The sequence below is a fragment of the Stylophora pistillata genome, chromosome 7, assembly GCF_964205215.1.
Source record: "Stylophora pistillata chromosome 7, jaStyPist1.2, whole genome shotgun sequence".
Taxonomy (NCBI): Eukaryota; Metazoa; Cnidaria; class Anthozoa; order Scleractinia; family Pocilloporidae; genus Stylophora; species Stylophora pistillata.
In genome coordinates this window covers 30,453,691-30,475,716 of record NC_142525.1, presented here as the reverse complement: position 1 = coordinate 30,475,716, position 22,026 = coordinate 30,453,691, and the positions used below count along the sequence as shown (strand labels likewise).

Here is a 22,026-nt window from a genome sequence, read left to right as displayed (position 1 = left end):
TACTTTACACAGCTACGAAATGAAATAAGAGTGAGATTCGAGTAGAGATACCACTTCTTACTGCAGTACACTGAATCTTTATCGCTAATTACAGTCATTATGGTACTTTGTTCTTTGAATCAACAACGAGGTGTGCACAGGGGGTGCACAGATCAAAGTCTGCTTTCGATTTCAAACTCAAAGGCAATCCGAGGAAGTAAAGCCACGGTAGCTAAAATTAATGTCGATCAACCGGATATTCTTTGAAAAAGTGCAAACAAGTTAAGTTCAAACACGTTTTTGCGACTGCAAGATGGGGTTTCAGTTGAAATATCAGTATAAAGACTTTCACTGTTCCGCGTCGGTTGCGAAACCTCATCTCCGCGGAGCTCTTAATATCCAGCATTGATTCAAACACCATGAAAAATGAATATGTATCGATAGGGATAATCTTACCTGAATAGAGGACACAAGCACCAAATAGACGGTAAAGGAAAGCCATGATGGCCGAGATCGATGGGCACCGTACCAGCTGGTAAGCCACGGTGAATGTTTCAAGTCTTGAAAGCCGAATAGAGTCCTAAAGTGTGACGTCACGTTGCCATGACAGCATTTTTTTCTGGTCTAAACAGTTTAAACTCATACTTCAAACATGGCGTCTTTATCGATATGCTCACTCGTTTCTTTCTTTTCTGGAGAGCGGAAATCGCTTGATCGCGGAGAAAACCACTTCAAATCCGACCATGTCCAAAGCTTTATTTATTCCAGGGGAGTCATCAAAGGTGAAGTCCAAGCAAGCATGAAAAATAAGGACTACAAAGTCACAGTAAGTTGCCAATTTGGGATCACAACACGTACGTTCAATTCGAAGAACTCCCAACCCCGATTTCACCTCCAATTTAATGTTTATATTGCGGAATATATATTGCAACTTACGTGTCTGTTTCGAATTATCTTTTTATCAGATTTATCTCGATGAAAACCTTGAAATAAAAAACACAGAATGCGAGTGTCCTCGCGGCGAGTTCAAGTCCAGTCACGCGGCAGCCATATTTATTTATGGCATCCATAACCTTAGCAGGACGGACCTGGAATGCCAATGGAAACGAAAGCGAAAGGCAGAAAGCGTACAGTCTGCAAGCCAGATGTTTCCAGCGCCACCGAAGAAGAAGGATTACAGCCCTTTGGCGCGCGATCCTAGCCGAGAAGATCGGATGTGGCTGTACAGCGAACTAAAGCGCTATGGCAAATTTACAGGGACCTGCTGGATCTTGAGTCCCGAACCACAACCTGCTACCCCTCTCCCGATCAAGACGATTGAGGATATCATTTACTCAGAAGGTTTCCTTATGGCATCTACGAAGGAAAAACAATTAGAGTACTTGATTGAGAATGCCAAAGTAGAGGAGAGAACCATAAATGTTGTGAGCACCCTCACGGCTGGCCAGCGAAACAGCCCTGCATGGCACCAAGCTCGTAGAGGCCGCCTGACTGCCAGTAATTTTGGCTCCGTCCTCCAGGCAAAAAGAGTTACACCGTCTCTTATCAAGCGACTACTTGGGGAATACAACTTGAGTGGAGTTAAAGCAATTGCATGGGGACAGGACAATGAGACTGAGGCCCTGAAATCCTTCACCAACATCACAAACTTTACACCTGTACAGACCGGCCTTTGGCTACACGAGTCGGGAGTTCTGGGTGCTTCCCCTGATGGACTTGTGGGAGACGACTCGGTGATTGAGTGTAAGTGCCCCTACACACATCGAAATGCGACAATCAAGGAAGCTTGTGGGCACAAAGACTTTTACTTGGAGGAGAAGGAAGGGAATTATACGCTGTCTACCACACATGTTTACTGGCATCAGTGTCAAGGCCAGATGTTCCTGACAAAGCGCAAATTCTGCTACTTTGTTGTATGGACCACAAAGGATAGTGTAGTTATCAAGATTGAACGAGATGAATCTTGGGAGCACAATATTACTATCTTGAGTGATTTTTACTTTCATCAACTATTCCCAAAGATTACCGAGGGAGAACTTTGAAAAGTGGTGCACAGATGCTGGACATAATCAGAGTGGGGGGGGGGGGGGGGGGGGGAGTGGGAGCTAATGTAAATAGGCAGTAGCTAATGTTAAAAGGTATTTTTTTAAATTTCATACATTAATTTCTTAATATAACATTACATATTCTACACTCAGATAGAGACACAAGATAAAGAACCCACATTTTTCCATCTAGCATAGTAACTTAATAATAAATTACATTCTTCCTGAAAGCAAGCTTAAACAATTTTTTTTTTGCAACCAATGGCTACTGGTAGCTGGTAACACTTATCCTGGTTACTCAACAGGGCCCAGGTACATAAAACTTATGCCACACTTAAGTAGGCTTGCATAGCAATGCAAAGGGAAGGGGAGAGAGCCAAAACAAAATCCATGCAGCACACGTTATTTTTTCTGACTACCTCTCACCATCCCTTAAGCTAATTGAAGTGTGGCTTTAGTTTTATACACCTGGACTCAGGCTCCCAGCTTCACAGACACAAAAGTAAAACCTTTAAGCCAGCACGACTTTCACACTTGGAACTACTGGACGAAAGAATTCCATACTGGTCACATGCCCCTGACCTGGATTTAGTTGAAATGACAATTTAAGAATGTCACTGGTTTTCATTATAATCTATTTTCACAGAACACATAGTAGTTTGTATTAATGAACATAAAGGAGATGAATATCAGAAAAATGTAAAACTGACCACATCATATTTTTGACCAAAGCTATGTCAATACCATTTGATCTGTTACAGTAGGGCTTCTAGTAATACAAAAATAATATTAAAAACTCATTGTACTATAATTTAGTTGAAAAAAAGTTCTATTCAGTCAAATTCAAAGTCTTCGCAGCCATCCTTGATCAATGGATACTGCAAATTAACAAGAGCTGAGCACAGTTGGCATAGCTTGTCAGCATGGCACCTCAAAAATGCTGGGATGAAGCCAAGAATGCGAAAACTCTTAAGTCTTGCATTTGCACGCTCTACGTGGATGCAACATCGAGCTATTGATTTTGTCGCCCTTGCCTCACTCTCTGTAAACTTTCCATTGTTGAGAAATGGTGGTATGTTCACTGAAACACCTCTTGGAACTACATCGCTGATGAGAAAACCTTTGTCTGCCAGAACAAGATCACCAGCACTCAAATGTTTACAAAACCCAGACTCTTTAACCATGACCTTGTCACTGACTGAGCCAGGAAAAAGATCACTAACATAGATTATAACTCCATTTGGGGCAACCCCTATAATGACTTTGAAAGAGTTCATTCCCCTGTAGCTGGAATATGTAGCATTCTGCTGGGACATGAGCTTAAGTGCAGCAATTTCAATGTCTGTACAATCAATCACAATGCGGCAACTGCTGTACTCAGTGAAAGAAGATGGCAAACACATCTTGTTCTTTTCTCTAGATGGCACAGTTGTCATGATGTCTTTGAACAGGAGAGAATGCAGAACATGGACAAAAGTTAGTACTATGTTAGCAACAGTTGCAACACTGCATGAAAACAACTGGGCTAAATGTAGATTGGTATAATTTTGTTTCAGTTTCATCAGAGTGATAAATATCTGGTCCTCAAGTGTGATCACCTCAACCTTCCATCCAGCATAATAGTTTATTTCACCCTTGAATCTTGAAACATATCCCACAACAATATCAAAAACATCCTTAGTGGGTAGACCTGTCTCCATCCGTATCACCTCAGGGCTCAAGCTCTTAGCAGAGTAGTGTGCACTATAGTAACTTGACACTTCCTTGTGTTTAGCAAGTTCTGTTGAAGTCATATCAAGCTCTATTGACAGCAGAGCTTCTTTGGAACTTGTCTTTTCCTCTTGTGAGCATTCAGTGGAACATGGTTCAGAGTTCTCTTTAATCTCTTCAAGCACAGATGCTACAGTTGGTAATTTCGTGGGCTCGGCAGACACTTTCCGTTTTTTCTTGGGGGTAGGTGTACTGGGAGGTGTTGGTCCTGTACCTGGCAGCAAGTCCAAACTATCAAACAGCTTGTGCCTGTTTCTGTCACTGATGGTTGGCATATTTTCTTTTCGCCCATCTTTAAAGTGACAACTGCAAAGTCGCGAATGTTTGCTGGGCTTTCTATCTCCTCTCCTATAACAGAAAAAGACAGAAGCAGTTACTATACTTGCGCTTAAAAAACCCAAAGTTTAGTTGGTCACATGCTTAACCTTGTAGTCTAAGACGTGAATGCGAAGCGAGTATTTCTCTGAGCTTGTTACTTAATACTAGTTAGTGTAAAAGCTTTGATACTCACAACTATCATATAGTTTTTTAGTAACTAAATAATCTTAGATCAAGACTGAAGACAAGGAAAGGCAAAGCCGCGAGAAAATAAATAAGACAAGAAAGAGAAACAGCTAATCGTGAATCAGTTTGAGATAAAAAAAAAAAACAGCTATTTCTAATCGATGGTACAGCATCGAAATATATATTTTTCGAAAAATACTCACCTTACAAATGATATCCACTTATCATAGAGTGTTTTATGTTTTTTCTGGTCTGGAAACGAAAAGAATCGGCAGCAGTGGCTTTCAGATGTGTGATTGCAATCTGGATGAAAACACTGGCCCATCGCAAACTTCGTCTCCGTGGCGTTTTGACTCGAATTATTGCTCACCAGGTGCTTTTGTCCGCTTATTATACTCTTCAATAGTAAGGCCAAAGGTTATCTTGATTCTCTTTATCTTATTTCTATTATTGGAGGATAAAATGCGCTATTATAGCTCTTGAAGTGTTCGAGGTCAACGACAATGTGTCACGCTAGGGACGCCATATTGGTTTGTTTAGACCACAGAATTCCGGTGCTATGGAAACGTGACGTAAGCACTTTAGGACTCTATTTAAAAGCAGTCCAAGAGTATGACGTTTACATCACGTGTCACGTCCCTTACCACGTTCATCATCATCATCATCATCATCATCATCATCATGTTTATTTGTTCAAGCAGGTTGAATTTATTGGCAACTGTATAAGCTGATGTGGACCTGCTGTTTTCCCACCCAACCCACCCCACACGGCTGTTTCGCGGTGGAAATTTAGTTCGCGCATGCGTTCTGCAAGAAACATCGAGTTAATTATTACTTCTCTGGTTAATACCAAATTATTCATTTGCATAAATCTGGCGTCCATGGCAACCACTCGGGCTAAGGTCTAGTTTAGCCAATGAAATCTTGCTGTATTTGTAATGTATGCGAGTGAAATTTAGCATGGCGGATGCATGCACATGGACGAGGCACTTGCTGTCGAAAATTTGGGTAAAATCGGTTAAATTTTGCCTGTGTTCGACGAAAACGCGTTGCTATAGTGGAGCCCAACAAGCACACCCTATGAAATCGACTGAAAACTTTGGTTTTGATTTGGGAAAGGCTCGAATTTTTTCCAGCAAAGCGAGAGTCACAAGAGAAGACGTGAAACCTTACTAAACAACTGACGGAGGTAAGTGTTTTAATCCGAATTGTTTTAAAGTCCATTCAAGGCGCTTTTAATATGTCAAGATCGGCCGTTATACGACTCCATTTTGAATTTCGGAGGTACTGAATTTCGAGCAGAAAGTCTAATTTTGGTTCCAAAGAGTGCGGTCACACTTTTATTCGTCCAATAGAGAACTTAGCAAATAAATTACGCTAGATCTACATATATAGTAAACGTTCTTAGTCAGCGAACCAATACATTGCCACTGTAAAGGGAAGCGTTTTACTCATTCGCTCTTCGTTTTAAATTTCTCTCTTTAGGTTTGGGAGCTTTCCCTGCTAATTCTGGATTTGACGTAATCTCGTGTCCTTTTTCTTCACATCGTCAAAATGCTGAGACTGGGTTTTGAATTCGGAGTGTATTCCTTCAATCCCTTGTTCACAATAGAATCCAAGACCCATGTGACTGCCGAAGGAAAGGGCACACATGTTCTCGTAGCATATATAGCTTTGGCGTGATCATCATGTCTGGGAATTTTTCCCTAATGAACTGAAGAAATTTGTGATGTCTTCCTCTACAACAAGAACACAAGAAAAGGGGGAATAGTGAGACATGATCCTATTATTGTATTCATGTTTTCCATGAAAGGCAGTTATTCTTTCACTTACCTGGCTTATCAGTCTTGTCATCAATGAGCTATTTAAGGGTAGAAGTTATGTTACCTTGCAGCAAGTGTGTACATGGTTACAAATGAATGATTTTCCATGTTAAGCTTGTCTCTCCACATTCATTTTCTTAAGAATCTCATCCAAATGAATTGGTAGTGGTCCATTGGCTTTCTCAAAGGCAGCCAATTCCATTTGTTCATCTGCAAGCTTTTCCTATAATGTTGAGATGTACTATTGAAATATGAACTACTTTACATACTGTTCAGTAGCTATAATTTGATGGGTTGTTAAATTGATTTGTGCTAGTGTAATATTATAAATCAATAAACTATAACACAGAATCATAGCTTCCTTCACTAAAAAATTAAGATAGGTTTGAATCATGTGTGATGGAATTGGAGGATTGTACAGCAGTGATACTGGAAAACACAAATTGAGAAAAAATTACCTCTTCCTTTGCATTTCTAAGGAGTGTGTCTATCTCCTCCTGTAGTAGTGTAAAGTAGGCTGGCATGATATTTACACTAGAATGCAGACTTTGTAAATTCAGCAACTCCTGTAAATAAATTCTTTTATCCTACTTTGTCCAATTCAATGTCCGGCAGTTTCTCATGAATCACTTTGTGATAAAACTTTTGTTGACTTGTAACAGAGCCATCTGCTACAAACTTTTCATAATCCTCTTGAATGTTTTCAAGGGTTGGGAGTTCAGTATGTCCATGTTTATGGCAAGAGACTTGCATCATTTTGGGATTTATCTTGCACCAATGACATAAATACTTGCCTGCAAATACAATTCTAATGGTGAAAACCTGTTTCACAGAAATAGTAATGTACAATACAGGCTACATTTAAGTTCTTTTAGTTGATTGCTCAATCATATAGTTATTAGTATGCATGAATTATTGTCTAGATCAGACCTGAGGCACCAGCTGTTCCAAATATCTTACATAGGGATTCAGACACCAATCAGGAAAACCACTTTCTATTCACCTTAGAAATAGGGAAAATGTAAGAACAATTTAGTCAAAATTATGCTATTTCTAGTCTCATCATCTAGACTAATTAAAAGTGTAATACATTTTTTGTTACTCACCCCCAGGTTGTTTCTTTCAAGGTGTTTACTTGTTCTTTATATTTCATTAAGGCTGTCTTTAAATTGGCCCACTATCTTTTGCATGGAACATAGCAGACAATGCCAATGTCTGGACTGATTGATCCCATACCTCTTTGCAAATTGGGCACATCTACTCATGCTTGATGTTTTCAACAAACTGTTTTGGTATATGAACTATATGAAATATTATTATGAAATATATGAACTTCATATATTTCATTGTAACAAAACTGTTTTGGTTAAAGAGGTTCTGATCTTCAATAACTTGGTAGATTCTTTACCTCCTCAGGAAATGAGAATGTGGCTGGGTGGTTGAAAGCTTAAAGTACTAGACATCCCTTCCACCATTTCTACTTGTTCCTTGGGTCCAGCAGAGTCCTCTGAGTTTTACTCCAGGTTTACTCTTCTTCTTCTTCCTACCAGGTTTCTGATGATCTTTGAAGGAACTACAGATCTTATAGTTTCAAGTTCGTTTGTGTTGAGGCCACACATTGATTGCAAGGTATGTGCCTCTTAGAGCAACTTGAAGCACTTGTGGCAGAACTTGGGAGGGCACATGTCAAGGTCATCTTTACAAACACCAAAGGCTGTAAAAATTATCTCTATCTTATCAGCGCAGAGAAAACTGTTCTCGTATTTTTTGTCTTCTACAATCGCTGTCCACAAATTCGGCAAATTTTTTGTAATAATTTTCGATGTTCAGAGAGACCAAACGTAGCCATCTAAATGTATATCCGAACCGAGTCCTAAATTAAACTTGGATGTGAGCAACGCAATACTAAATATTGACTAAAGAAATGTTTTGAAATTCCTTTTTGCGACCTTCTTGCTTCAGAAGGGTACACCCTTTGGGTTTTTACCTTGTTTCAGGAAGGGGTGTCTATCTCTCTCTCCATCGGTTCTTCAGGGGAGCGGGAATATTTGCAATTTTGTGTTATTGCTAGTAGCGCGTTCCATTTGAAGAGGAAGGGAATACTCGCAGTAAACCATGTGAATCATTCCAAGAAGAACGATTTATCCACCAGATCAAAGAAAAAAATATAATTGAAAGGTTTATTGTCCCTGATCGTGATCGAAATTTCCACCAAAAGAAACGTCTTGTCCGTGCTTTCACTATTTCCGTAGCTTCCCGTGACAGATCGATGACGTACAGTTTTTGGGGAGGAGATCACACGCATGTAGTGCGACTTTCCTGCACGTAATAGATGGCCGTGGATATTTTAGCAGTTTGTCATACATCTTGTATTCTTTACTTGGCCCATGGGTGAGCATGATTGTATCAAAAAGATAAATTGGCGTAGTTTAGGGGAATTTGTTCGAGGTCAAAGAGGAAATGGGCGCCATATTTACTATTTCGGTGGTGAAAAGTAATCGCGGATTACACTGCTCAAAACAATTCGGATTAAAACGTCTTTGTACAGAAACTTGCTGCAAAGGAGAGATATAAAGCCAGAGTTGTTTCTTTATTGACAGAAAAATTCGAATCAATCAGAATCTTGCCTGAAAATAAGAAGACCTCTAAGAGGTCATAAATCATTTCGCGTCAAAACAAGGTGCCTTTCAGCCGTCGCATAGTTAACTATCCCGCACACGCAATATTTCCTAGGTGAACATTAACCAGAGAAGCAAAAAACAAGCCTGCGCATAAGTTAGCTATTTCCTTGGACTCTGCGCATATACTTTTTGTGACTTAGTTATCAGTGGGTTCTTTCTTGATGAGCCGTTCAGCGTACATTTTCAGCGGTTTCAAATTGAAAATGTAAATCTGACATGCGCGAACTAAATTTCCACCGGCGGGCGTTTTGAAACAGCCGTGCCCCAGGGGAGGACATCCAGCACACAGTAATCTCGTGCGTGGGAAATTAACGTCTTTTACCCCTTACCCTGTAAGAGACGGGACCTCCGGCTTTACGTCCTATCCGAGAAGACGAAACAATGTGAGTGAAGTGTCTTGCTTAAGGACTCAACGTGAAGCCCCAGCCAGGACTTGAACCCGGGCCGTTTAACCCAGAGTCCAGCGAACTGACCACTGGACGCCTCACGCCTCACGCCTCGTTAGCGAGGTTTGTGTGCATCCTTAACCAAACCGGCAATTCAGCGGGTGGGGAAAACATCGGCTTCTTTTCTACCCATGTGGAGATAATTTAGTGGGTAAGAAGTTTCTTTTCGTGGATGTACAATTCCCTTCAAACAAAACTTACCACTAGCGCTTAATTTGGTCGGAACTACTGGGCAACCAGATTATAAATTTAAAAACCCATTCCTAAGTCTGATAATGTAAATTATTCAAAACTGTATCATTGGATAATGCAATTCAAGGCTTTTTATTGGCTTACCCATTAGGGTATATGAGCCAACATACCATAATCTACAAATATAGTAAGCGTACGCGTCGGGCTAAAATTAAAAGGGCGCTAAAAATATTTAAGATTTCCTAAGATTTGTCTAATATATTGGGGGTGTTTTTAATAAAACAATTATTCCACTCGTGCTTGTTGGATACGAGATGATTATAGCCAACTCGGCGCTATGCGCCTCGTTGGCTATCTATCATCTCATATCCAACGCACGCTCGTGGAATAATTGTTAATTAGCCACTGTCAACCCTTTTAATCCTAGGAGTGACTGGCATCTAACTTCTCCTTTTATCACCCCTAAATCACACATTAAAGCCACGAGAGTAAAGGAAATGATCACCAACCAAACAAGTTCCTGATGATTACACAAATTCTCCTTGTCCACACCCAAGGAAATGCATAGAGAACAGTATGGAGAACAAACATACCGATGCTAGGGTGTAAAAGATTAAGAGTTTCAAAGCTGATGTTTCATGCGTTGGCCTTTTGTCTTATGCTCTGAGAAAGAGCTAACTCTGAAAACATCAGCTTTAAAACTCTTCGAGGTAGCTATTTTGTATTATCCACCTGGTTGATGAAATCAAAAATGCCCTGTCATTCTTCACTGAGTCAAACATGTCTCAAGTTGTAATCACTGTTTTCAAGAGATTGCACATGAAATTTCTGCATAAAAAGACCTTGCATCTCTACATCCAAGTTTTGAAGTGCGACAAAAACACAGGGAAAGAAAACACAAAACAGGTAGGTGGACGGTCACTGTCATCACTTGGTAGCCTATTTAGAAGTCTTTTCCCTCTCCTTCAAGTCAAGCAAGAGTTGCAGAAGCATACAACTCAGAGGAGCTACCCATTGGGCAGTGTGCCTTTGTGAAACTATTGCTTGGTTCAAAGCAGTTGGAGTGGGTTATTCATCAGGGCAACCTATTCAACCTCTGAGGAAATGAAACGGGTAATTTTCAAAGATGCAGTGGTGAAAAAAAAATTATTCTGCTGAAATGCCAACTTCTTAGTAAACAGCTGTTGTGCATGTTTGTGATTTCAAATCCTTAAGAAAATGCAAATAGATATGTAATTATATACCTTTTTATTCAGAACATCTACTAAACCTAAATGTATCAAAAACAGGATGTGCACTAACTAACACAAAGTTTGCTCGCACAAGAAAAGAAAGTAAGGGAAATGGGGTCACATTGTTTACTAACTGACCACAATTTTTGGCTATTAGCCTGAAAGGAATATGCAAAAGGAACTTTTCCATTTCCTCTTCTTGATCCCCCTTTCTTTACTTCCCTTCTCCTCCCAATCACCCTTCCACTGCTGGATACACAGGCTAATAACACACATTCAAAACTATGTCTATGATTATCAAAAAGTGACTTAAAATTACTTCAGGGTATGCACTTTTCTGTCTAACAACAAAAATCAGATGCAGTGAATTTCTTATCACTAACTTAAATCTGAAGTACCAAATATGGGCTGCTGTTCTTTTCTATGTGATACTCCAATCTACACGAGTGGCCACATTTACTTCCCAGTTGTGTATGAATAGGACATAAAATTTTTAACTAAAAAGGACAGCACCACAACAAACTGGATTTAGCTTGTCATAATCATAAGATAACTTAACCAATGAACTAGTAATCTTTCATTTAATTCATTTTATATTGTGTACTACTTTGATTCCCAGCACTGACTGGTTATAGCTTTAACTCTAGTACCTGTTCATACAAGTGTCTGTTGCAAAAGGCAAAAAGGGGAAAAAGTTAACAAAAGTGTGATGTTGCCAAAATAGGAAAATTGTACTAAAAGGAAAGAATTGCCATTTTTTCAAAGATGATTTTGTACCAGAAAGCTTAGCAGCAAGAAAATTCGTAAATCAGGCCCACACAAAGGATAAGACATAGTGTCTAGAAAGAAGCACAAAAAAATGACCACACCAACACACAGCTTTGGACAGGTATCTTTTAACAGTGTGATCATTGTCTGTTGTAAAATTGTCCCTCTTAGACCTTCCACTAGACCTTCTCATATCCACGGTGACTCTTGCGGCGGCCAATTACATAAGCAATCAGTACAATGAGAACCAGACCAGCCAAGGCACAGCCCACTGCTATTGGAACAATGTCATTGGAACCTTTTGGTTTAGGAGCTGATGTGGGTGTGGGTTTGTCCTGGTAGCACTCTGTGCCTAAAGAAGAGAAAGTGGGTTTTACATTCCTTCAATCTATTTAATATCTCTCTCTCTCTCTCTCTCTCTCTCTCTCTCTCTCTCTCTCTCTCTCTCTCTCTCTCTCTCTCTCTCTCTCTCTCTCTGTAGGCATAAATTTTATTTCTGGTGACCATTTTCTTATTTCAGGCCAAATAGTAAATTTAAAAACTTTAAGCGAGGTTCAGTTTTTTGAGGGTAGACATGAAAAAGACTGTTGGTAGCAATGTTGACTGACAGTTGTCAACCTTGACTGAAGAGGTCAACAATACAGTAGAGACCACAGGAACAGCAGCACCTACATGCCTATAAAATGAATGTAAGATGGCAGATTTGCACACAAATGATGCACCCATAATTTTATACAATTTATCTTGCCTATATTGATGACTTCTGCTCTTGAAAATTGTTCAGACATCAGTCACTGTCACAAAATTAGTATTCAGGACTAGCAGCCAATCCTTAACCTGACAATCACACTTCTACTCTTGGATTCAAACCATCCACTAAATAACACCATATTTATACTTAATACTGTGAGTTACTGGGTATTAATGACTTCTACCCTAGTCAGTTTTTTGGAACATTTTCTCTTCTAGGTCAGGAAGACAGTTTCTTTACCAAACAAAATAGCAAAATGTCCCCAACCTGCATTGAAACCCTGCTCCATGGAAACCCCAACACAACACATTTTTTGTAATTTAACATTTGAACTTGAACTGGGCACAATACATCATTGATATTTTCATTTCTGAATTTATTGGTGGGTCATTGGATAGAAGGTTTAAAAAACTACAAAACAAACCTGATCCAAAGTCCTTACTGCTTTTCTTGACAAATGGTTCAACCTTCCAATCAGTGAAATCTGCTTCAACTGTGTAGTTTTTCTCATCTGTCTGAAGCTGGAACTGTTTCTCTGCTTTGCAGTAATAGTAGCTACCATTTCCACCATTAATAGAAGTATTAGCAGGAACTGTGTGTGAGGCATTAACCATCTTCACTGCAGTAACGGAAAATGAGCCATTAGAGTCATAACATTGTATAAAATGAAAATAACTTTCTCATCCCTGAAAGCAACCTTAAATATTCAATTACACACAGAGACTTCACAAACACCAGTGACCTGCTTAACTTCTACTGGTCACTTCGACCATAAAATGTAAGGTCACATTAAAGAAAATCTTACAACGAGGAAAACTATTAAATGTATTTCCCACATTTGCTCTTTCTAATCATACTTGCTGATCGGTGTTCAAACTTTTTAACTGCTTCTCTTATGAGATCATACAGTAATCATATAACAAGTAGGAGTATTTTAAATTTCCAAAAAGATATCTCTGTATTTGAGAGAATCTGAAGATACCTATATGCTTGGATAAAGAATCGATGATTTAGGGTTCTATTTCAACTAAAATCAGTACATAATACTATTTTTCACCTTTTATATTCTGATTCTTAGTATGTAGTTTTAGATTTCATGGCCTATCAAAATTAATTAACTCTGGCAGTCTTAATAGCAATCTTCAATCTGAGTTAAACGTTTGTTGAGTTTCAAAAATAATATTGATAATATTAACAATAACAACGTTAAAGATGACTAACAATTATTCACTGACGTGAAAGTAAATATCCACCACTCTCACTAGCAGCTAAGTGAATGATTTTTTTAGTATAAGACCACCCAGAAACCAAAATACGAGTTTGCTTCTGTGAATATACAGAAAAATGATTAGAAATTAGACTTTTGACATGTCAAGCAGCTAAAGAGGCAAGATTGCCTCTTTAGCTGCTTGGAGGTGAATAGTACTTGCCAATCACTTCATAACTAGCCAAATAGCATGCATCTAATACTAATTGGAATTATCACATTGCTAGTAGCACCCATGGGCAAAATTAAGTGAATTTTGTGTTTTGATTGGCTACCCGAGTGGGAAAGATGGGCCTATCTAGCCTACTGTGACACTGTGCAAGATAAACATTGGGCAGAACTGCATAGAGTGGTTTTACATGTGTGTCCTTTTTGGACTTTGATGGTGATAGAGATCCAGGAAGCCTCAAAAGACAATCAAAATAAAGGAAACATAGGACTCTTGTGGGTTTATTGTACTACAGACACATTTGGCTATCTTACCCAGCTCTCAAAACAAAGTCATTTTTGATTTCTGATAAAGCAAGGCCTTTAACTACAAAACAAATCCTTTCATGACCAAGCTTGTTCAGTTAAGATGGCTGGAAATTAGCCAGGTTCTTTTATGACATTTTTAAGGACTTTGGCTTTGTATAAGTTCATAAAAACATGAAAAAAGAGCAAAGCCAATATCCAGCCAGTTCACTTCATGCTTGGTCAATAATGCACATACATTTACCCAGGGGATCCACTTCAGTCACTTAACCTTTCACGGTGCATCTGTTTGGTTTTATCAACACTTGGCTATTACTGTCATCATAAATGCTGTTATTATCATTACTAATAGCATCATTATAATTATAACCATCAGTACTGCCATTATTATTTTAAGTATTATTTCCATTATTATTTTTATTGCAGTTTCCTTTATTATATAATCAATATAACTGTTACAACCTGTGGCATTTTTGAAGCGTGGGTTGTCTGTGAGGTTGGCCAGGAAAGACACACTACTCAACCGCCAAGTGAAAGAACTTTCATTACTTGCTTGCAATGCTTTTGATTTGGCAAATTCAATTGTCAAAATGTAATATGGTTCTGGTTTGATCCATGTTAGAACCAGCCTCCCACAGTCACCTGAAGCATTCACTTGCGCAGACCTGTTAAGGACAACGGTACCCTGCAAAAAATAAAACCCAACAAAATAGACAGTGGTTGAATAGGCTTCATAAAAACTGCTTGTGGTCATTTCCAATCTTTGAACACAAAACTTATGTACATGTACTGATAATAATGATAATGATATGTGGCTAAATGTAATTTAGGCAAAGTTAACCTCGAAGCAATGCTGGCAGCAGTTTCCCCAGCTATATTAGGGGTGGCCCGATAAACTTCAGGGGCACACATGGCTTGTATACGCAGTTTCTTACTTGCTGTTCTTTGCAAGTGTTTTTTGGCAATAGCTTGCTTTTGGTGTGCCATTTTGTGCTCTGGTTTTTTGCTTGCCTGTTGTTTCTGATCTGCTTGCGATGACTGCTTAGTCAAACCAACAATAGTTTGGCCGCTAGCTTGGACGGGGAGATTTCGCCATCAGATTCCCTCCTACACGATTTGCCTTCACTCGTTTCTGGGAGCTCAGCGTCATGACCTTCCTCAATTTCAGCTCCGACTGTTGCTGCTGGTGTTCCTGATCCCGCTTTCATCGCGGTCATCGTCGATGCTGTTAAGGCCTCTTTAGTGGCAGAAAGAAGCCATGGCCTTTCCTCAAGCAACATCCGGGAAACTACAGCGAGCCCCGAGCAACATGTACAAACAGTTCCTGGGAGCATTCCCGCTTCATCGCCATGCTTATCGCAGCAAACGGCGACCTTTTTAGCATCTGGAGGCACCTTCCCAGAGCATCACGCGATATCAGGACCTTCAGCAACTCAAGGTAGGCTTAGTTTTATTGTACCATCATTTCTTGCCACCTTTGCAACCCCTCGCTCACTGATCCTAAGCACTGCGATCATGGCAGGTGCTTCTGCTTGGGTACCATTTAGTGACAGCTCCTTCATTGCCAACCTGCCTTTGGGACCACTACTCCAGCAGCCATTTGTAGTTGGCCACGGTTATTCTCCAATCCTGGCAAAAACGGTTAGCCAAATTGTGACTGGTAAATATGTGGATTTGGGAGATTTTCTCTCCGTCAATATCCTGCGGTCCAAGCTGGAGTCACAAGCTTTTCTAGACAGGCGCCTAGTGTTTCTGCCAAGCGCAAAAAGAAACGCCGACGCATCGAGGACATTGTGACATAGTCAGAAGCATTTACAATTTTCTCGCCGATTCTTACCCCACATTTTTCACACCACTGGAAAGATCTGATGTTGTACACGCTCCTCATTCTGCGTACGTATCGCCAGTTCAGCGGTCGCATGTGGCTGGCTTACAATAGGGCCTTTTGCCAGCACGTGACGGCTATGAAACTAGTTGACTGGTCCACGATCAATGTCCAGCTCTACAATTTTCATGCTGCTGGGGCCTCAGTATGTTCTGGGTCGGTGAGTGAGCTACCCGAACCATCCGGAGCTGATTCCTCCCAAATCATTTGCTCAATTTGCATTGTGCCGGTTTGCTCATCGCTGCAGCACTTGTTCGGGATCCCATCATGCGTTGGAATGCTCTCACCTTTCTGACAGAACATCTTCATATGGGCGCAAGTGCAGATCTGCTTCTTCACCATCAGTTCCCCCATCCACTGCAAAACCCAGGCATTAGGGGATCCTTCTTTGGTTGTTGCCTCTTCTGATTAGTATTGTTGTGTTTGTTATGGTTTATTGGTCTATTTTAGTCTCATTACTTCATTTTGTAACAGGCTCTAAGTTAGGTCACATACCAGCATTAAAGTTGTCAGTTGTTACGAAGCATGCAGTTTGTTGTTTGGTTGTCTCTTCTACACAGGGCTCTTGCCTTCCAGAGGGCAAACTGCTTGTGCTAAAGGATCTTATTTAGTCGTGGATGCCTTGTTGCTGGTGCAGAAAGTGTAAGTTGGAGTCCCTCGTTGGCCACCTACACCATGCAGCTAAGGTAGTCTGGCTGGGGAGAGCCTTTCTCCGTCGGCTTATCGACTTACTGTGCTGCTTCCGTAACAAGGACCATCCCATTTGGATCAACCAGGACTTTCGTCTTGATCTTCAGTGGTGGCAGAAGTTCCTGTCTTCGTGGCATGGTATCAGGTTCTGGCTGTTCCCTGGCATGCAAGCTGCCACTGACTTGAGGTTAGTTTGGATGCAGCGGGCGCATTTGGCTTTGGTGCCTATTTTCAGCGCCAGTGGTTTTATGGTGGTCATTGGTGCAGGCAAGGCAATTGATCGCATACCAAGAGCTCTTCCCAGTCGTGATTGCTGCTCACCTTTGGGGATCTTGGTGGGCCCGGAAGGATGTCCTGTTTCGTTCAGATAACGAGGCAGTCATCACAATTCTCACGTCCAGGACGTTGAAGGTCCCCTCTTTAATGCACCTTCTCCATGATCTTCTGCTCTTGATGGCGCGTTGGGGTTTTACTTTCACTGCTGCTCATGTTCCTGGAGTTGAGAAAAAAATTGCTGATGCTCTCTCGTTTTCGTTGGCAGGAGTTCAAGCAACTGGCACCAGAGGCTCATTCTTCCGCTTGTCCAATTCCTCAGCTCCTGCTGGACAGCTTACACCGCCTTCCTAGAACAATGGTGCCTGCACTTTTTGGCCCAGGGCTTGGCCCCTTCCACTCGCAACACATATGCATCTGGTCAGCACCAGTTCATTGAATTCTGTCGCCAAGCGGGAAAGCTCCACCCCAATGGCTCGCCATGTCCTGCAGACGAGTGGATATTATGTCTGTTTGTATCGTTTCTTTCAGCTTCAATTCAGCATTCATCAATTAAGGTATATTAATCTGCAGTGCAGTCCTCGCACATCGAGCAAGGTTTTTCTGATCCTTTGCTTAATTGTCTATGGCTTAAACAAGTGTTGAGAGGGGTGAAGCGTGCTCAGGGTTCTTCCGCTGCTTGACGCCTTCCAGTTACATCAGGCCTTGGACTTCACTTGTTTTTATCATTGCGCCTTTTGGGCAGCCTGTTTGCTGGGTTATTTTGGCTTTCTCTGGGCAGCAGAATTTACAGTCTCCAGTGTAGCAAGCTTTTCTTCAGCCACTCACCTGTCTGTGGCAGACATAGCAGTGGATTTGCGCCAGTTTCCCACTTGTCTCCATGTTTGGATAAAGACATCAAAAACCATCCATTCCGTCAGGGTTGCCACATCCATATTGGTCAGGGAAGGGCACCCCTGTGTGCCATGCTTGCGAGGTAATGCCCCTGCTTGCATAATGCCTCTCCTTGCGAGGTAATGTCCCTGGCCCCTTGTTTTTACTTGCGGATGGTTGACTTCTGTCACGCACACTCGACTGATTGGCTGGGGCAAATTCTCTCATCTGCGGGGATTGAGGGCCATTTTTCTAGTCACAGCTTCCGCATTGGGGCAGCCACGGTAGCAGCTCGCAATGGCCTTCCGGATCACCAGATTCAGGCTCTTGGATGCTGGACTAGCTTTGCCTACCAGCTTTATATCCGCACACAATTTGAAGCTCTTGCAAATATCTCCAGTCAGCTGGCTTGACACTGTGCATTATGGCTGGGACTGCAATTCTTGCTGTTCCTCCTCCTGTCAGCAGCATCCCCCTTTTGGGGTAAGTGTGTTGTTTAGTGGTTGCAACTGATGCAGCTTGGTGCTTGGGGTTATTGGAGTCAGAGGTTCCACTTCACCCCTGTTCGCTGGCCCCTCCCCTTTTCAAGCACCAGGGAGACTTCGATTGGGTGGGGCCACTCGCAAGGTTGCCATGGATACCTCCTCCACTTGCTGGCAGGGCCCGGCTCCACCAACTTTGTAGGCACCAATGCCCAAGCTTATCTATTGGTGATGAGTTTAAAATAATACTAATAATAATTGAACACAAGGTTAGTACAGTATCATGGGTTTTTGAGTGGCAATGTGTACCATCAAAAACAACTTTTCTTTGCCTTAAGCTTCAATAGGAGAAATGCAGGAATAGGTCAACAAGACTAACAATGTGCTGGTTAAGTTGTAAAAATTGCACAAAATTAAAATCAAGGGAAAGTAATTGGTCACTCTAAACATACCACAGCCTCTTTTTTTTTGTTTCCTTCAGGTCCAGACATGTAATGGATGGTGAATACTGCCTCAAACTGAGCCAGCAAGCAATATTTCCCATCTTCTTCTATAGAATAAGTGCCATATGGAGGACTAGTTGTAGTTTTTGGAGTGGTTGTCGTTTGTGCTGTTGTCGTCTTATTTGTTGATGGTGTTGGTGTTGTTGTCTTATTTGTTGATGGTGTTGGTGTTGTTGTCTTATTTGTTGATGCTGTTGTTGTCTTATTTGTTGATGCTGTTGTTGTCTTATTTGTTGATGCTGTTGTTGTTACATTTGTTGACGCTGTTGTTGTCTTATTTGCTGATGCTGTTGTCGTCTTATTTGTCAATGCTGTTGTTGTCTTAATTGTTGGTGCTGCTGTGGTTGAATTTTTTGACCCTGTTGTTGCAGTTAGTCCCTGAGCTAGTGGCTCCCCTAAAACAAAAAAAAAAGTTCATCAGGACTAGGATGGGAAGTGCAAAATTTCAGAAAATACTTGATATGCAAACACTATAAATACAAGAGACAGTCACTTTTGAAACCACCAATATTATAAAATGTACAAGATCATTCTTAAACAGAAAAGCTGGAAAACAGAAATCACAAATATTTAGGTATTTCTCTATATTTGATAGTATACTTCACATTAAGAGCCCGGATAATGCCATTCAGCAGATAACTAACTATTCAGCAGAGAAGTGTTAAAATGTAATGCACAATCCACTGCACAGAGATTCCTCCAATGAATAGCGCTACCCACCCTTCATAAAACTGTGGCCAGGAGTCCAGGGGTCCATTTCTCGAAAGTCCCAGTAACTTAACGGGCCCAAAGCCACGAATTAAAATCAAAATTTAAAGGATAGGAAAGCAGGTCCTTTTGCTTCTTTAGTTGATAGTTTTACCATATCATTTTCAAAACTTTTGAAATCCCCATCTTAAATGAAAATAGAACAGCTTTACGGGCCTGTTAAGTTACCGGAACTTTTGAGAAACCGGCCCCAGGACCCAATTGTACAGAGGGCAGATAATGCTATCCAACAGATACATTGCTATTCAGTGGATAAGTGATACAAAATGGACTGCAATATCCCCCGAATAAGGATTTAGGGCCTATCCACACTAGCACAAAAAACTAAATTTGTCCTGACAAAATCAAAGGACAAATGTTTGTCTCCTCTATTGCATCCACACTAAAAGTTTCGAAGCTGTCAAATTGAGTTAACAGCCAAAAATAACACCAATACTATATTCCATTGTACTTTATTCAATTTTAAGTCTTTCCTTTCCCTTTACTTCGAGTGGGCACTTTTTGATCTTGTGCCACTTCTATTACTTCATTTTTAGACTGGTAAAGCAACAACTGGGTAATCACTCTACCAGTGTAACTTGCCCCGACTCCCAGGGGTTTCATTAAGGGCCAGGCACCAGGCAAACTGACCAGTTGTGAGGATGGTTTTTCCCACCTGATTTGACGGTCTGGAGGAAAGTTTATCTTATAAAGAAGTTCAGTTCAAAGAGTTTTGCCCGCCTCTGAAAACCAGTTGCCCTCTTGCAGAAAACATTAATGAAACCCCTGGACTCCATGCAAATTTTTCCTCTGGTTGTCAGAGGGTAGGACATTCCAGCACCTAACCTGCTAGTAAGAGTGGCAGATTTAACCCATTGACACCTACGTGTAACAGATGCTTATGAAAAGTCAAAATTTTAGAGAAACAAGAAAGCAAACAATGCACAGTAAATTTTTAAAAATCATCTTTTCCAAATAACAAGCTCCAGTGAAAGACTGATTAAACTCCAGTTACCAGGATTCATCTTAATTTGTAAAATCCACAAGTTTCACAACCAAAGACAATTACTACAATCTTTTGGTAAACTGAACTCATTTCAATTACCGCACTGGTGTTAGCGTTTATGACAAATGATCAACAAGTTTATCATGGATTTGTTTATTTTGTTGACTTTGCCCAGGTTTTACCTGGAACAAATTTTGTTGGCCATGTGTTTGAAAATTTGTCCCCTTCAACCAAAATTTGTCAAGTTGCAACAAACCATGGGCACTTTTTATGTGTTGGTGATGACAGAAAATTTGTCTAAATAGCCATTAGGGACTTTAAGCAAACCACGACGGCTCAGCAACGAGAACGAGGAAAAACAAAAGATCTAATTGGCAGAATAGCCCAGCACGTGCGTTTTAAAACTTTGTACATTTCTTAGCCGTCCTGTGCAAAACAACAACGTGAAATCACCAAAATTTGCGTCGTCTGCGAAGCGAAACCGCGGCGGCAAATTATTTTAATTTACATTTGGAACTCAATGCTACTTTTATGCGTTATGTTGAGTTTGAGGTCTGGCGCCCCATGAGACGGTAAACACATGCAGCCATTTTCGAAATTCTAACTAAAAGTAGAAAGTCATTTTTTAATCGACGTCTTCCGTGGCGTTGCCGTCCTGACTGCTTAAAGTCCTTACTTTTTCGCTGGTGCGGAAATGCCGTCATCCTGTACATAGCGTTATCCAATATTCGAACAACCCTAAACGTAATATAAATAACTGCAATTTCCTTGCTTACAAAATTTTGCCTTCCATGGCTACAATGCAAGTCATGTATCTGCTTTAGTAAAACCAAAAATTGTTTCGATACGAGAAACTGTCCCTGACACTCGAGGCAGATTGTCACAAGGCAATCTAGTGACAACTGAAAGCGGAAACTTCTTTGAGAATGCTGGGTTGATGATGCAACACACAGAAAGTGGGAGAAAAGAAATGTCGCGAAAAAATCTAATCTACCTTAAATGGCATGTATCCTCATAGTATAAAATCCAACACCAATCTAATTCAAGCCAAGTTGAAGACTGTTAGCTCTTGCACTATTAGGACCAGATCACGTAATCGATAGTAGAAGTCTATCGCTGAAACATGGTCAGCAAAATCCTCGAATTTAAGGATTTCATCGCAAGGAACGAAAAAAGACAAGTTAGATTTCTCTCACTTATGAAACCTATGTTTCCACATTAAACTTTCAAGGCGCTTTCATTTGTATGCGTATCTGACGAAAGTAATAATCAAGGCCATTAATGTGCGGCCTCACAATCGACCGACTATTGTCGAAGAATGCCAAATGTATTCTTCCAAGTTAGACAAGTTTTACTCACCAAAGGCAACAATCAAACAGAGGAAGACTACCAAAAGCCTCAACATCTTAAACTTGTTTCTTTTTTTGCAGATCTTAGGAGGTTGAACCACGCCGCTACTTGCTAGAGAACACTCGTTCCAAAGAGACCGCACGATGAACCAAAGTGAAAGTCACATGACGAGCAGGAGACCTCTTCCCATGATGCAATGCAATCGCCAGGTGGGGTATGAAGAGGTCTGAAGAGATCACGATTATTTTGTGCACTCTCAACTCTCATTGACTAGAATATTCTAGA

At 40.7% G+C, this 22,026-nt stretch overlaps 4 protein-coding genes, 2 long non-coding RNA genes and 1 pseudogene across 7 annotated transcripts in view; 3 read left to right on the top strand and 4 right to left on the bottom strand.

The window, feature by feature from the left end:
* Nucleotides 1–572, bottom strand: part of LOC111330512 (lysosome-associated membrane glycoprotein 1) — a 15,735-nt gene extending 15,163 nt beyond the window's left edge. Inside the window, exon 1 of the mRNA XM_022935380.2 lies at nucleotides 436–572. Coding sequence (XP_022791115.2) covers nucleotides 436–481 — 46 coding nt within the window. The 5' untranslated portion in view covers nucleotides 482–572. The remainder of the gene's footprint in view (nucleotides 1–435) is intronic.
* A 9-nt stretch (nucleotides 573–581) lies between these two features.
* LOC111330501 (uncharacterized) lies at nucleotides 582–2,835 on the top strand. The gene is made up of 2 exons (XM_022935368.2): nucleotides 582–805; nucleotides 945–2,835. Exons 1-2 carry the CDS (start codon nucleotides 632–634, stop codon nucleotides 2,019–2,021), a joined length of 1,251 nt encoding a protein of 416 aa, XP_022791103.2. The 5' UTR covers nucleotides 582–631; the 3' UTR covers nucleotides 2,022–2,835.
* Nucleotides 2,639–4,897, bottom strand: LOC148727424 (uncharacterized). Its single transcript, XM_088726860.1, has 2 exons — nucleotides 4,502–4,897; nucleotides 2,639–4,142 (listed from the first exon to the last, which is right to left on the bottom strand). Exons 1-2 carry the CDS (start codon nucleotides 4,621–4,623, stop codon nucleotides 2,858–2,860), a joined length of 1,407 nt encoding a protein of 468 aa, XP_088582986.1. The 5' UTR covers nucleotides 4,624–4,897; the 3' UTR covers nucleotides 2,639–2,857.
* Nucleotides 4,898–5,063: 166 nt separating this feature from the next.
* LOC148727422 (uncharacterized) lies at nucleotides 5,064–8,512 on the top strand. The gene is made up of 3 exons (XR_015989316.1): nucleotides 5,064–5,487; nucleotides 5,784–7,750; nucleotides 8,374–8,512. It is a non-coding gene; the product is annotated as an uncharacterized LOC148727422 (long non-coding RNA).
* Nucleotides 5,626–6,718, bottom strand: LOC148727423 (uncharacterized). 2 transcript variants are annotated; one of them, XR_015989314.1, is made up of 3 exons: nucleotides 6,580–6,718; nucleotides 6,132–6,344; nucleotides 5,626–6,037 (listed from the first exon to the last, which is right to left on the bottom strand). It is a non-coding gene; the product is annotated as an uncharacterized LOC148727423 (long non-coding RNA). The 2 variants fall into 2 exon arrangements; XR_015989313.1 differs by having other exon boundaries at nucleotides 5,626–6,344.
* A 2,159-nt stretch (nucleotides 8,513–10,671) lies between the features above and the next one.
* On the bottom strand, nucleotides 10,672–21,909 carry LOC111331091 (lysosome-associated membrane glycoprotein 1). Its single transcript, XM_022936128.2, has 5 exons — nucleotides 21,751–21,909; nucleotides 18,588–19,033; nucleotides 14,395–14,617; nucleotides 12,616–12,810; nucleotides 10,672–11,792 (listed from the first exon to the last, which is right to left on the bottom strand). The coding sequence occupies exons 1-5, from the start codon at nucleotides 21,794–21,796 to the stop codon at nucleotides 11,620–11,622; spliced, it is 1,083 nt and encodes a 360-aa protein (XP_022791863.2). The 5' UTR covers nucleotides 21,797–21,909; the 3' UTR covers nucleotides 10,672–11,619.
* Nucleotides 17,435–18,328, top strand: LOC148727421 (uncharacterized; annotated as a pseudogene).
* Nucleotides 21,910–22,026: the final 117 nt, after the last annotated feature.